The sequence below is a fragment of the Poecilia reticulata genome, linkage group LG19 (genome assembly GCF_000633615.1).
Source record: "Poecilia reticulata strain Guanapo linkage group LG19, Guppy_female_1.0+MT, whole genome shotgun sequence".
NCBI classification, from domain to species: domain Eukaryota; kingdom Metazoa; phylum Chordata; class Actinopteri; order Cyprinodontiformes; family Poeciliidae; genus Poecilia; species Poecilia reticulata.
The window spans coordinates 23,405,689-23,421,739 of NC_024349.1; the positions used below are offsets into that span (position 1 = coordinate 23,405,689).

The 16,051-nt window shown below is 42.2% G+C and overlaps 1 protein-coding gene across 3 annotated transcripts; it reads right to left on the minus strand.

Annotated features, from left to right (window-relative positions):
* Positions 1 to 380: 380 nt before the first annotated feature.
* Positions 381 to 16,041, minus strand: zc3h7bb (zinc finger CCCH-type containing 7Bb). 3 transcript variants are annotated; one of them, XM_008437877.2, is made up of 21 exons: positions 15,997 to 16,041; positions 14,648 to 14,709; positions 14,513 to 14,549; positions 14,209 to 14,406; positions 13,955 to 14,113; positions 12,400 to 12,540; positions 12,283 to 12,325; positions 11,967 to 12,205; positions 10,558 to 10,843; positions 9,621 to 9,679; positions 9,415 to 9,514; positions 7,981 to 8,142; positions 7,690 to 7,895; positions 7,487 to 7,587; positions 7,177 to 7,358; positions 6,546 to 6,625; positions 6,064 to 6,326; positions 5,883 to 5,988; positions 5,631 to 5,739; positions 4,924 to 5,057; positions 381 to 3,021 (listed from the first exon to the last, which is right to left on the minus strand). In XM_008437877.2, the coding sequence occupies exons 2-21, from the start codon at positions 14,707 to 14,709 to the stop codon at positions 2,986 to 2,988; spliced, it is 2,703 nt and encodes a 900-aa protein (XP_008436099.1). In that variant the 5' UTR covers positions 15,997 to 16,041; the 3' UTR covers positions 381 to 2,985. The 3 variants fall into 3 exon arrangements, with proteins under 3 accessions (XP_008436099.1, XP_008436100.1, XP_008436098.1); XM_008437878.2 differs by lacking the exon at positions 15,997 to 16,041 and adding an exon at positions 15,375 to 15,642 and having other exon boundaries at positions 11,976 to 12,205; XM_008437876.2 differs by lacking the exon at positions 15,997 to 16,041 and adding an exon at positions 15,375 to 15,641.
* Between the last annotated feature and the right edge of the window lie 10 nt (positions 16,042 to 16,051).

Sequence of the window (16,051 nt, forward strand, 5' to 3'; positions counted from 1 at the left end):
GTCTTCGCATTCACGGGGAAAAGCTCTACAGCGCAAACAAGGGCAAGATTGACAGCGCAAAGACCCGCCTCCTGGCTCTGGTTGTTTCTGGTTTGCACTGGGAGAAGGCACAAGAGCTAGATTTATTTTTCAGATTAACCATCTCACACTATACTGTCACAACATAGAAACATTTTCAACAAATGCATAAAAACAAAATTTTATAAAAGGTGAGAAGTAGCATGTCAGCGGTACTTAGAATTACATGGAAACCGAACAACACTCCTCAAAAAGTTATTGTCATGATTCACATCCCTTCTAGATGACACATAGGGAGCAGAACTGACGTGTCATGACTTAAATAATCATTTCTGGGTTTTTGCCAACACTAAAGAGAACACTCACCTTTAATGCTTTTCTTTATTATCATTATTATTTATTTTTTTAGCTTTTAAAAAGAGGCTTGAAGTCATACATACGTCAAAAAAGAAAAATAAATCCTGTAACCGTCAGGCTTTACATTTTATTTAAACCGCCGGGATTTTCAAAACGAATGTTCCTGCTCACCGTTCTGGTTGGGACTCATGTTGAAACGGACGTGTGTCGAGCTGAAGTTAAAGATAAAGAGCGTTAAGAGTGCGGCTCGGAGCTTTTTATCTTCGAAAGATAAAACCGATTTTCTGATCACAGCACTTTTCACAGCCACAGGAAAAAAAGAAAAAAAAAAAAAAGACAGGCCACCGTTTCTTATCTAAAACATCTTATAAAGGATGTCTAAGTATTATCATAGGTTATCAGGTATCATATACTGTATATAGTAAGTAGGATTATACAATAGGGGTATGTATGTATCTTATAGGTGTAGTATAACGAATAAGGCGCTATATGGGAGTATACAAGCCTCTTTGCACACCTTTGTGTCCAGATCTATCCTTGACTGATCAAACTGTAGACAGAGCTGTCCGCAGTGGCGCGCAGAGGCGTAATTACTGTCAATTATTATATTCGTACATAGATACATATATAAAGAGAAAGGTATACATTGCAATTAACATACATATATCAATAGCATATAGAAGAGAAATAGGAATAGCAATAATTATAGTCATCATATTCATCATAATACTAGGAGTGATAGTAATACGATCCCCTCAAGGAAGCTAATACCTGGGCTGTTCCGGACGGAGGCAGGATTACGGAAAGCAGTCGAGTCACATTATCTGCAGCTGTGTGAGGCCGTCAATTTTTTTTTTGTTTGCTTTTTTACATAATCACATTCCACTCTACGGTTTTCATGCATCGTCTTCTTTAAACCCGTGAAATAAAGCTCCACAGAGTTTCAGTTGATAATTAGATGAAAATGTCTTCAATTATCAATGCTGCTTTTACCGTATTTATATATTAATAAGGTGGCCTCGTCTCTGGCCCTCTATTCTCAGTGTAGACCATCTTCACCTTTATTTTCAATTAACTAACCCCGTCTGGAACAACCCACAGTTAAGGAAAAAAACATTTCAAAATAAAAGAACAAAAAAAACACTGTAGTCATCTATTTCGGCGATACAAGTCATATAGCAAAACCTCAATAACAAGAAGTTTATCTATGTAATCAATACAAGTTTTCCAGGTTACATATTTATTAAGCTTAACTGCTAAGTTATCATTTATTATTAGTAGTATGTATATTATATGTATGTATAATATGCGTGTAGCTGAATAAAGACATATTCTCATGTCTACATTAAGAGGCTAGAATAAAATGGCAACACGTTTCCTGCCTGTTTTCGTGTGTGTGTGTGTGTGTTTGTGTCGCGTGTTTTTAGGCACGGTATGCGGCACGAATCCTCTACATGTCTTAGGCCCTCTCTGACCGAATGAGGAGAAAATATGTGGGGCTTATGGGGATCAGACGACAAACATTAGGTTTCCAAACTGAAGGCTGCAGGAGTTTCCAACTGAACACTTGAACCAGAAAGTCATAGAAAACATTTATGCTATCTTTATTTGGAAAAACAGGCCAGCAACTGGATGCTTAATGTGCTTAAAACTGGATCAAGTTTTCTGTGTTCCTCCTACACCAACTTCAGTCAGTTTATAGGAACGAAATTTCTTCTTCTTTACGTTTTGTTGTCAAAAATTCATTTTAATCTCTCTTGTGTATATTTGAGGGGAACTTGAATGTCTGTGTGATCTGACGCAAGGAGCAGCCGATGTGAAACTAAAATGTTCTGGGCGTGTGCGCACATACATTCTACAACATTAACATCCTAAACGACTCGCTTCCTTGTTTTTTGAAGGCCTGTGCAGGCGTTACATTCAGACTTTTCCGCCAATATGGCAGATATTAACAAGGAAGCGCAACTCCCCTTGGGAAAGAAAAATAAAATAAAATAAAATTTTTACATTTAAATTTAGTTTGATCTCTCCGTTTAGATTCCTGTAGAGGAAAGAGAGCAGGATTTGGTTGTTGAAGTTTAGAGAGGCGTGTCCACATGATATCTCTTTTTGCCAGTGGTTTACAGTTTCAGCTCGCATTAGGAAGCACTGGGAGGTTCAGCGTTAAAAACAAAGCAGATTGACGGACTGCGACCAGCGCAGCCGAATGTGAATCGTTTCAGTGCTAAGAAGAAGAAAAGAGTTGCCAGGGGGAGAAAACTCTAAAGATTAGGGAAGTAGACTGTTAGAGGAAAACTAGGCTGTGGAATTCCTGCAGAAAGACAAAAAAACAAACAAAACAAACGTTAAAGCCCGACTTTTAGGTCTCGCTTCGGAAGCCTTCTCTTCGTGATAACTGGTGCCTGTGGGTTTGTGTGTTGCGTGTAAATGTCTGAGTGTGTGAATATGTGATCATGGGGTTCGAACGTCAAGTGCGCTCCGCCCGGCTGCCGTCTCGCAGGTTGTCCGACTAGCAGGGTGGCGGGTGGTTCGGCCGCGCCTGGTCGTGGGTCAGCTCGCCGCCGTCTCCGTCTGAGCGATGATCAGATGCGTTTCCAAAACGAGCGACCATCAGAGGTCATCGCCATCTGACAGATGCTGGCCTCCCTACAATGATGCAAAAAGAAAAAAATAATCTCTGATAAACCAACAATTAAACCACTACTATGCAATAAAATCTATTTATTCTTATACAAAAGGAAACAAGTTTATTAATTTCTCTTAACAAAATTAGAGTTAAAAAGTAGGTAGATAAAACAAAACATTGAAAGAAGAGATGTGCCGATCAGGTTTTTTTCCTGCCGATACCGATCACATTATTATTTTTTTAATCATAAGCACTACCGGTTACATTATGTGGAAAAAGGAATCATGAATTCACCTTAATTTAGATAAAATATTTTAAATAGCTTTTTTCAAGAAAAAACAAAACAGGCATTGTGCAAATTGTACTACTATCAATAATACTATCTTTAACAGACTGAAAACAAATGAAGGCTCTGAAGCGGCTAAATAATGCAAAATGTCAAAATAAAACCTCTCAACGTTGCCAAAAGATTTAAGTATAAAACTTAACATTCAAAGACAAATACAGGTTCCATTACAATAAACAATCCAGAGTTACTGAATGAAAACTTCCTGATAGCACGGCGGCTAGCTGATTACTGCTAGTTCTGAGTGGCTGTTTCTGACTGAGCGGAGTAATTATGCAGAGCAGGGAGGAGATCGATTATTTTTTCAGAGATTATCTGTCTCATGTTAGGACAGCGAAAGTTTTAATATGTATGTAAAATGTATTCTTTTAGGTTAGATGCTGCAGCTTTAAGCAGAGGTTCGGTGTGAGAGTCACTACCAGGTGGAGCAGAAGCGGCGCTCCTGTAGCGAGTAACAACGGTTCAACAGCGAGAGCAGAACCAGCGTCTGACATCGCAGCTCGAAGACTTAAATAATTTTGCGGGTTATTTGTTTAGCTTTCTGACCGTCATGCTAGATTCGTCGTGTTGATGCATTTTGACGCGCTTCACCCCATGTGCTTCAATTTTCCGCCGCAACATGCAAACTTCCCCAGTCACTCAGTGCGTTATAGTTTCACATCGCTTAGGATTTGTTGCTGCGCGTTTGCTCAGTGTGAAGGAAAGAGAAGACCAGCTGCACAGGCAGGCTGAGAAATGAGATGCAGGTGATCGGTTTGTGTGATCGGCAACAAGAGACCGTGATCGGCGATCACCGATCATACACTTTTTCACGGAAATCGGCCGATTATGATCGGTGGCCGATCAATCGGCACATCTCTAATTGAAAGCAATATAAATTAATGTAACAAAGTATATCATGTGAACAGCAGTATTGTATGGTGGTTTTGCTGGATAAAATTCCATTTTATTTTATTTTTTTACTTTGTTCTAAAACCTTAAAAGAGAAATGTAATGTTGGTTTTGTAATTAAAAGAAAAATAAATGAAATAAACTAGAACATTTCTGAAGAAATTTAAAAGGTACCTGCTAAAGTGTCAGGCATTCTGATGCTGAAAATTTGCATCAATGCTAAGGTTAGCTAAAATGTAGTAACTACCATGTGGGGGAATCACCAACATGTTGACAAACATGGACTTACTCCATTCAGTGTACAAGGAATATTGTCTAAGCTAAAATTTGCTAAAATGCTAAGGTCACTAGTACATGGACTTATATTAACTTACTCCATTGAGTATGCTAAACGTAGGTAATGGCTTAAAAATAAGCAAAAGTCTTATTTTAGCTGTACGGCTAACATTAGCACAAGGGCTATTCACTAGCATGTATAGTGTCTAGCACAGTGGTGTCCAAAGTCAGTCCTCGAGGGCCAGCATCCTGCATGTTTTAGTTCTCTCCCTGGTTTAGCGCACCTGCATCAAATGATGGCTCGCTAGAGGCCTAAGAAGAACATTGACTTGCTGAGGAGGTTGTTACTACCACTAGGGAGAAAAACTGCTAGCAGCATTTCTAGTTGTGGGGGTCTTTACCCACTTACCAGGTTTTCTGTGTAATCTGCTGTTATGGTGACCTGCTTGTCGTCAGGGGGCGGAGTTACAGCAGAGTTCTCCGTCCGTCTGTTCTGATTGGTGAGCTGCAGCCACAGTTCATACATCTGTTGCATGTCTCTCACTGGAAGAAAAAAAAAAAAAAGGAAGACGAAAAAAAGCAATAACTTCAAAAACAAAGAAAGGTTTAAGCTCATCTTTATTTTAAAGAACCTTCAGGTTACAAAATGACAACTCTGATAGTAAACAAACAGATGTGAAGTAAAGGTGAGATAATTGGATGAAGGGAGATCAGCCCTACACTGCACTGATGTTAGGACTGAGTTTGTGCTTTTCAGATTCAGAACGATTCGATGCACCAGATGTGCATCCCATAAATTTACCACTTCAATCTTAAACGATTTCCATCATGTTTTTGTCGTTTGCCTTTTTAATCTCTGAAAACTTTTATTTCTTCAAATATCAATAGCCATAGATTTTATATCGTAAATATATGGCTTTAATAATGAAAAACGGTAAATTTTGTCTTAAAAATGTACCATTACCCCTTAAAATGTTCAGTTTTTTGGCAGAAATTTACTCCCCTGTGACCATGGCATTTGTTTTTTCTTTTTTAACCTTACGGCTTTCATACTCTGTCATTCTTCATAGCTGATCTTTCTTTATCACAGAGTGTAAAGAGGAAGTGGGAACTCACAGTTGTTGTTCTTCATGTACGTCCACACGTCCCTCTCCTCCAGGCTGTGTGCGAAGGAGCAGTTCCCGATGTAGTGGCACTTCTTCTGCTTCATCACATGCACACACATCTGCTCCACACAGACAACACGTCACTTTACATCAACAGGGTTACAATTACTTACTAAACACCGTCTTTTGTTTGTTCAGTTTTACAGCTCGCCTTGTTGCCTTCATGCAAGTACTTTTTTTCATGAACTGTGGAAGGACTCACGTCATATTGCTGTGGGTACGAGCGTGAGAAGGGCAGAGGTCGCACGACAACCCACTTCTTCTTCTCGAAGGATTTCACCAGCAGGACTCTGCGTTCCTTCGTCCAGCTGCAGACGAGCGGAAGACGGGGTCAAAAGACGAAGCGGGTCAGGAAGCGGACGGGTCTGGACTCCAGATCCTACCTGTGCCGGGCTTTGGCTGTGCAGTACTTGAGGTTCTTGTCGGGCTCGTTGACCTGACCTTCTCGCCAGCACTGGCCACAGACGAACTTCATTTTCAGGTTGAGGGGGCGCCCCCTTCCCGCCCCTCCGACCAGCCCCCCAACCCCAACACCTCCTACTGGACCCACTCCGCCCGCTACCACGCCGTCCCCGCCCCCGAGGCCCCCCATTCCCCCCATGCCCACTGCTGGTAGGCTGCTGCCCGGATGGGATATGTGTATTGGCTGAAAGAGGAGGAGAGGTTTCATACTGTTACTACAGACAAGAATCCTTACATGTTACAGACCTGATTCACTCAACACTAAAACTTTACATTATTAGAAGTTTGTCCAAGTTTAACGAGCCCAAACATTTTGCCATCCTCAAATTATTTTTGTTCCCCCCACGCTCAACTAGAGTTGGAACATGATTAAATCCCATCTCTATCTGAAACTGAACCACACCTTGTGCTGCTTCTGGGAGTTCTGCTCCAGCCTCTGCCAGTGTCGTTTGGACTCCTGCACCATCTCTTCATGGGTAATTCCTGGAGACAAACACCACACACAGCAAGAGAAATACAGACACAACGTTATTTAACAGGATGGCATGTTAGAACATGCACACTGTTCATGAAAAAAAAGAAGAAAAAAAAAGAAGAAAGGACAAGAAAGAAAAAGGACAAGATGAAAGAGAAAGAAAAAGAAAAAAAAGAACAGATAGTAAAAAAAGAAGAGATAAAGGAGGAAGAAAGAAAAAGGAGGAAGAAATAAAAACAGAAAGGAAAGAAGGCAAAAGAGAGAGCAAAAAGGAAAAGAAAAATAGACAAGAGGATGAAACAAAAAAGAAAGAAAAAGAAAAAACACAAAATGAAAGAAAAGAAAGGAAGCAAAAAAGACAGGAATAAAGAAAGAAAAAAGAATCAAAGAGACAAAAGAAAGCGAGGAAGAAAGAACTGGATGGATGAAGCGAGAGCAAGATAGAAAGAGAGAGAGAGGAAGGTGTGGATAGAGCGAGGGAGGGTGGAAGGGATGGATGGATGGATGGATGGATGGATGGATGGATGGATGGATGGATGTCTTCCTGTGTGCTGCGTACCAGTGTCCTGCTGCAGAACCCAGCATTTGAGCTCGATGACGGAGTGAGCGAAGGAGCAGCTGTCCTCGCGCTGGCAGCCGTAGCGAACCTCGTGGCGACAGATGTCGAACTGGCAGAGCGGGTGCAGAGGCCGAACCTTACTGTAGCGCACGTTGGCTGACCTCACCACATGGACCAGGCACCTGCAGGTCCCATTCACAGTCATTCAGAGCAATACGCTCCAAAAAATTATCTTAATTTCACATCTTTTCAGATTTGAATAAGTTTCAAGGAAAAAGTTGATTTATACAAAGCGCAGACGTTCGCTCACTTGTTATCGTCGAATGGGTGCCGTGCTGTGAGGTTTGAGCAGACCGCCAAGTTCTCTTTGCTGCGTTTACTGATGATCCGAGGCTTACTGTCAAAACATTCCTGCACAAGAAAGAAGAAGAAAAAAAAGAAAACTGATATATTAAAGCAGTGTTTGTCAAAGTGGGGGCCCTCCCCTTCCTGCCCTGCCCCGCCCCTCCTCACCTCACAGAGGAACATGAACATGCCCATGTGGAGCTGCAGCAGCCTGGTGACACTGAGCGCGCGCCTCTCCGTGCTGCCCAGCGGGTCGAACAGCAGCTCTCGGCTCAGCGCTCCCTTCCTCTCCTGCGTCCACACGTCGATCTCTTCCTGGCAGTACGCGAACGTGCAGTTCTCCCCGTACTGGCACTCCTGGCGCTCCTGCACCTCTGTCGGACGCGGTAGAAGTTGAAGATTCCACCCCAACGGGCCGAAGCCGATACAACAGTCGATTTGAAACGCAGATTTAGATACCTTTGCAGAGAACGAATGCCCCCAGGAAGTTATTGCGAGCGGGCCTGGGGCGGATCCTCTTCCAGGTGGGGTCGTCTGTGTTTCTGAGGCGACACAGCAGCACATCCCTCTTGCAGCGGTGAGCTGCCTCCGGCTGGTACTTGTAGTCCATCACTCGAGGACCTGTAAAGGAGGGCAGAGTTTTTCCCTCTAACCTACATCTGATCGTTTCAATTAAACTCAAAAATCTCCCTTAGGTTGGTGATTCACTCTTTGAGGCTGCGGGCTCCCCACGAATGTTTCTCAGCCCCTTCAGGTACCTCAAAGGGTATGTAGGCACTCTCACTCGAGATCAAGAACCACCTTGGGCAACAGGGACTATCTTTTATGGTTGGTGTATGGTGCTTGTGGTGTGCCCCAGGGCGCCACCTTTTGATTTGTATGTGCTGTGTGGGTTGCGTAGAATATTGCGTAGTCGTGGGGAGAGAGGAGAGGCAGGAATAGAATGGTGAAGAAAAAGAGTGTGGGGAAAACTTTTAGGGAAGGAGGGAGGGATGAGGAGTGGGGGGGGGAAGAAGTATAGGAATGTAGTTCAATTAATTCTATTGGGTTGGGTAAGTTTTTTTAGGGCTTTATTGAGCCCTACTGGAGATTAATAGTTGTCATAACTGTAATAGAGCTGAAATGATTGATCAGATTTATCGTGATGAATCAATTATTGAAATAATCGACTAATTTAGTGACTGATTAATCGTTAACCTGAGTTTTAGCTCCCCCAGTTCAAGTTTACGACAGGAATCCCTGTCATATGACAATAAAAACTAAATGCTTCTATGACAATAGAAGTACAATTTTTCTTAGCAAAATTTTACTTCTAGTGGTATTTTTACTTGAGTAATTTTATTTTGAAGTATCACTACTCTTAATTGGAGTAAAATCTCTGAATCCTCTTCCAACTGTGAGTAACTTCAGTGAATGAAGAACAAAGTTTGTTTCAACCAAAATCCACCCGACACAGACAGGCACCTGCAGTTTCTGTTAAAGTTTCAAAAGTTTCACACTGAAAGAAACTGATTTAGAAAACTGTTTCTTTGGCCTGATGTTGTCAATTTGTAATTATGCTATTTAAACGAAACATTTTGGTCTATAAAATACCAACAATTCCACATAACTTTACATTTTGGCCAGTCTGATGAGGTCATTTTTAAATATTAAATGATCAATATTTTGATCAGTTGCTCAGCATTTTAGTTACCTTTTTAACCAAATACTTTTTTTACTCTCAAGTCATTTTTTTGGACAAGTATTTTTTTACTTTAGCTCGAGTAAAAATATGTTGTAGTAGTGCTACTCTTACTTGAGTACGACTTCTGGGTCCTCTGCCCACATCTGGTTACGAACAGAGAGTAAAGTATCCAAACTTGAGTTTAAACCAGTGATATTTAAGGATCCTACCTATTCGGCTGTAGCAGGCATGACAAGCCTGGCGAAACTCGTGAGTGGCAGCCAGAGGATTCCTGGAGAGAAGAGAGAGGTTGGTTCCTCCCGGTCCATTCTGAAGGAGAAACGGATGACCAAAGAATTAGACGTACTTATAATCACAACTAAAACCCTAAAGTAAGATTTTTTAAAAATGGAACATAAATGAGCGTTTTACTCACCGTGTGCCCAGCGCTGTGGTTGCGCATTCCAGGGATGAAGCTGTGACACACTCGTCCCCCTGCAGACAGAAACAAGGACACTGATGGACACATGTTGCAGTGATGCTGACTCACCTCTGATGACAGCAGCACACCAACATAAAACACTGCGACCAATCGAATTCATCCGCCACAGCAGCTGGGAGCATCACTCCCCTAAACTTCTGCACATTTTGTCACATTACTGGTATTTAATTTTTATGTATTTATTTCAAACAGGTTTATTATAAAAACTAAATGAAAAAAAAAAAAACAGCAAGTAACCAGCAGGACAAGAGATGACGTGCATAGAGTCAAAGACAAAATAATTAGCCTACCACTGCTTTCCTGTTTAAAAAGGAGCAGGAATAAGTGAACACTTATTTAATCCTGCTCCTTGTCTCGTATTAATGAAATGCATCACTTAGCGACTCAATAATTCTCAAAAATTTGTAACTCAGAACATGCTGTGGTATTCATGTTCAATTTACTGTCCTAAAAACACAATGGTAATATTATGTCTTTATTTGGGTAATGTAACAAGTTTGAGTATTGGTGCGTCTTTATTCTGATAATCATCAATCAACTTTATTTGTATAGCATCTTTCAGTAACAAGGAGGTTCAAAATGCTTTACCTCATAAAATAATATAATTAACACACAAAAAAAAAAATTTAAATATTCCGACGCAGAGTTGACCTGAATTCAAAATCCAAATAAATAGAAGCCGTAAAACAAAATGGCGGCCTTGGGCACACTGACATCTCTCTGAACTATGGAGAACCAAGGCGTTCATTGGTGTGAAAATAAAAAAAAACCCACACAGAATTTCCTGAAATAAAATCTTGAAAAATCAAGACTGTGATTAATGAATCAAATGGATTTACCACCCAGCCCCACAAAGATCTGCCTGGCTCACCAGGTAGCGTGTACTCAGACAGCGAGTCCAGCCCTCCGGCAGCGACTCCTTTCCCTTCGCCATCTGTGGCCCCTGTAGAAAAGCTGCCCAGTGCGTCCTGCGCTTGGGTGGAGCCCTGGTCCCGCACTGGTGGGTACGGCTCCATGGGGGGCATGTCGCTGATGGGGGAGCTGAAGAAGGCCGGGGGGAGCTGGGGTGACGGAGCCGGGAGGCTGGGCGAGTACGGAGGCCGAAGACCGACGGCCGTGTTGGGAAGGTTGGTGGGGATGGCACCTTGAACCGGACTCTGGGGGACGGAGACGTACGTAAGCAACAAAACTGATGACCTCATGAGCTAAAAAGAGGGGAGGTGATGATCTTAACATTCACTTAGTGTGGCATTAAAAGGGTTTCCTCCGGTGTATTGCAAGCCTGGCGGGCCACCAGGCTAATGGTGCGTTCACACCAAAAGCGTTAGGCGCATCAAAAAGGCGACCGAGTTCGACGTGTGTTGCACTTTGAATGCCGACACTTGACATTTTGCTCTACACAAGTGCTTCTTAATTCCAGTCCTCAGTCCAGCCTGCTTTAGATGTTTTAGATGAGCCTCTATTTCAGAACAGCTGGTCCAAATCATTCCATTACCTTTTCTGCAGCCGTCAACTGCTGCCGAAGCCTGTTAACTCCCCCACAGATTCAATCCAGACGTGTGGCAGAAGGGAAACGCATAAAACACTGCTCTTCACCTGGAGTTTTGCACGTCTGGTTTACATTCAAAATCTATGTAGAGGCGCGTGGAGGGCGCGTCAGATGCGCTCAATACTTCAAAATCTCAAAACGCTCCAAACGGTTCAAATCTCGCAGCACTAGCCATTCGAAACGCGACGCAACGGCCCTCGATGTGCCTCCACATAGACTCTGAATGTAAATCTGATGCGTCTGACGCTCATATTGCTTTTTTTGGTGTGAACGCACCATAAGCATTGTGTTTTTTTTGTTATTATACTTTTTTTTTATATACATCAGTGCCAGTGATGGCAAAGGTGGATTAAATTGCTTCTCTGTGAAATTTATTGTCCTTCCACAATAACTGAATCAGTATGTGACCATAACATGGTCAGTATGTGACCACATAGGGAGACTGAGGTCAGGTCTCTTATTATTCAGAACCACTTCCTGTCTTTACTGCTCTACACGCCAACAACTTCAGCAAATAAAGTGACAAATCACAAATAAAAGATTAAAAGATTTTGGACACTTTAAATAGAATGAAACAATTGAAGTGTAACAATTTGTGTTTATTTTAATTGTATTTTTTTCTTAACTCAAAAACATGAATGACTGACTGGGCTTAGCGAGTTTTCTGCGGGGGAAACCCTGATAAAATGTCACCAGCATTCGATGATGACTCGGTTTCTTAGCGTCCTCACCTCACTAACTTTTTTTGGCATGCAGTCCAAGATGCTGTCCAGTCCGTCCTTCATGACGCTGCTGCACTCGTCCATGTGTTCCGACACCGGGACAGAGTACGGCATGGGCGGCAGCGTCTGGCTGCTGGGGCTCTCTGACAGCTCCGTGCACGAGGTCACCACCGTGGTCGTCGGGTCGTCGCTCACCGGAATGGGCGTGGCCAGAGGTGCGGGGATGCACTGCGCGTTGGACAGGTCCGCTAGAGTCCGGAGACAAGGGGAAAGCATTTAACGGGAATGCCGGGAGCGGGACTCGGATCGTGCGGGCGCGTCATACCTGGTCCCATGTCGCCCAGGGACTCCAGCCCGTTGGAGGACATCTAAAGAGCGGGAAAACGTCAGGTTTAAATCGCTGCGTGACAAATGTAGGGTTCTGGGAGTGAGTAGCACCTACTTCTCCAGTGGGCGGGGAAGTCTCTCCGAGACCCTCCCCTTCTGTGGCGGTTGACTCGGTCTGGGGGCTGATGTAGGCTTTACGGCCCTTCAGACCCAACTTGCTGGCCAGATCCTGGGCCAGGTCGATGACCAGCACATCCTGCAGCATCAGGCAGAAAGAGACCGTTTGGAAAGGGTGTCGATGCTTTCTACTAGTAGCAAAGTAACATAGAGCTGATATGTTCAAACGTTTTGGCATAGCGGCCAAAAACAATCCAATTCTTTTCAATTATATTGAAACCAACTTTATGATTTTATTTACCTGTTAAGCAAACTAAAGCACACAATATTCTGAAGTAATAAGTAAAGCGGTCAGATTTCTGCAGACAATATTCCAACATTCTCAGGTTTATCATCTTTTCTAGATTTCTTTCCTGTCTTTTTGGCAACAGCAGGATTTTGCTCTCTCTTGCTTTTATTTTGCAAAGCTTGTTCAGCTGCTATGCGCCACAAATCTGGAGCAAACTTCCAGAAAACTGCAGAGCAGACAAAAAACAGAGTTCCTTTAAATCAAGGCCAAAAACACACCTGTTTAGAGATGAACCAAAAGAAATAGAGCACTGACCAACATATTGATATGTATTGATGATTTTGATAACAGCACACATCATTATCAAACCGGTTTCTCAATTAGTGCCTATATGTCGTTTTAATGACTTTCTATTTTTGTGTATTTATGATGTAAGATACTTTGAACCAAATGAACTTGATTGATTAAATGTTTGCATTTTAACTAAACCAACTGGATGCTTCTGGTAAGCCTGCCGCAATAAAAAACTAATCAATTAATTGCATGGTAAATTAAAATGAGCTGGCTGGGGGCGACTGACGACTGAGATTTTTTTTTTGAAGGGCAAATTTATTTAAAGAGACATCATAACCTATTGTATTTATGTTTTTTGTTGTGTGTGGTTTCCATTTCCCACTTGTTATTTTTGGTTGTCATGTTTTATTTTGGATAGTAAGAATATCTGGGGGTGTTAAGTGTTCTTAAAAAAAAAGAAGTTTATTGATTTTTGAGAGAACTAACTTGTATTGTCTTGCCATTATCAATGTATTACTTTAAAATTGTCTCAAAGCAACAATTTCAATCATTTATCGCAGTAATTACTGGGACAATTACATTTTTTATTGTGACCGACAGGCCTATTTTTTACTTCTATTACTAATAAATCAACTTAAATTAAAAGGCAAAACTTGGATGAATACTTTGTGCTGCACCTCACATTTTAAGATTTTAATTATGTCTTCAGGGAAAATTTTACCCTAACATTAATTTTACATGTGCATCTGCATCAGCCACCTGAACTGGGAAACCAAACTTAGGATATTCTTGAACTGTGATCGAAGTCTTGAAATAAATCAGCAGTGCTTAGGCTGCAGAGAAAAAGGGGCCAATTCTCTAGAGGTCGATCATTGATCTAAAGAAAATTAAGGAAATCCGAGCAGATTTATCAGTGCACCCTTACCGAATATATTTGCCGGAAACCGTGATAAAAATATCAAATACATACATGTGGTGCTGTCAGCAGACATTTGGTTCCACTCTCGTAAGCCTCCCTGAGCCGCCCCAGCTCTCTGTAGCAGAGTGCCTTTCGGTACAAAGCCCTGCGGCTGCCCTCCGACACACACAGTGCGCTCTCACAGTCCTGAATGCCCCGCTCATACTCCCTCTGAAAAGGTAAAAAGAACATAGACTATCAGGTTTTCACATTCAGAATACATTTTTTGTAGATAATCCACTCTGCCCGTTCGTATTCGGCTTCACCATCTGGTAGAAGGCAGCGGCTCGATTAACGTAGAGGCTCTCCAGCAGCTCATGTGGAATGATGACGGCTTCGGCCTGCGCGTAGCGGGCAACGCTGACCCCCTCCCCGTACTGCTGAGCCGCCTGACGCCAGTCGCCGTCTCGGAAGCAGCAGTTCCCCTCGTCGAGCAAGTTGCACACCAACTGCATCAGGAAGGCCTAACGGGAAAGTAGGTAAAGAACAAAAGTGTAATAGGTATTAAATAGGTCAAGGTGGAAGAGAAAGACAAAGATCAACAATTTGCAGACAAGGATCAAGTCTGACCTCATAACTCTCTGGTTCAGGAAAGGGCAACGACGACCTGATGGACGGGAAAGTGAAAGCATATTAGGATTTCAATGCCTTTAGCGTTTGGTTTGGCTATGGTGTGAAACTTTGGGTCGGTTTTATGCTTCCTACTGGATAAAGCTCATTGCCCTCTGGATCTCTTCTCTTCGCCTCTGGCGTTCTGGATCCATCATCTGAGGATAGAAACATGACTCACTCCAAACGGCTGAAAACTCCACAAAATGTGCAATATCTTCAGTTTTGACACAAACGTGATTCGGAAACAACTTTTATTCTGTGATGATGGAAGGCCTGTAAATAGATAGAGGCTAACAAATCCTAGTAACTGTCTTCAACTAATGATGATGTTAATTAGCTTAGCTCCATTAACCATATGAATCACCACATGTATGCTACTTGTTCATTAAAAATATATACAACTGAAGGCAGATGATTTTAAATGGCAACAAGAAAACAACATTTTAGCAACATTTGCTAATGTAAGTCAGCACATCACACACATACGTGTTATCTGCTAACTTACATTTTACACTGACTATAAATAAACAATATGAATTGAGAAAGTAGCTAATTCAGTTACTATAAGCACCCCCCACCTGAGTTTACCTGGCGGGGGTTGTTAGCCAGCTAATGCTAATTGCTAATTTTGGCTAACTCAGATTTAGCTTTAATGAAGAAAGCAGTAAAGGCTAGTTATCGCGTTCAACACCAGCCGCTCTGTAACTAGTGTATTATCTAATACAGCTGAAGAGTTATCCAGCGGGATTTAACTAACGTTCAAGTAAGTTAGTTGGCTAAATTAGCCAAAGCCCTTACAGAGCATAGCATGGCAACTCACCGAGAAGTTACTGCGCTTTTCAGATCAGGGTTAGCTCCCCGATGCGTTGGAGACAAAGGTTGGGGAATCTGGGTGACCGAATATCAGTCAATAACCAGGTGCATTTTTGTACGGTGAGTATCCGTGTCATTGGAGAGTGGAACCAACACCAGTTTCTCTGCTTCAGCTACGAACTGGACTGGCTTCCTCACGTAGCTAGCGGCTAGCTGCTTCAGCCAGTGGTTAAATCGCAACAAGTTTCCAGATCCGGTTGCTACCAGAAGATGGCAGCAAAACCTCTCAAAGTTTTAAAAATCAGGGTTTTCCAGGTAGTTTAAACTGATTTATATGGAGAGTTAAGCCAGAGTACAGGGAAACCAAGTTTAAAGGATATATTATTTCAGTTAGACAAAGTTGAAGGAAAATAAAAGATTGTTCGTTTCTTGATTGATATTGGTCGTATTATGAGACTTTAGAAAATATGTAGCAGAAGTGTGATGAATGTCTTATCCTGAAGATGGTGACAATACAACAAATTCAAGACCAAGTTCCCTTAAAATCCCAAAGTAAGAGAAAGCACCTGCGACTGAAAGGAAACCATGGAACAGTTTTACAAAAGAGCCAGCAGATGGCGCAAACGTACCTGTTGTTTGAGCTGCTTGACAACGACGCTGACGAAAACATCGAACTGGGGCGGC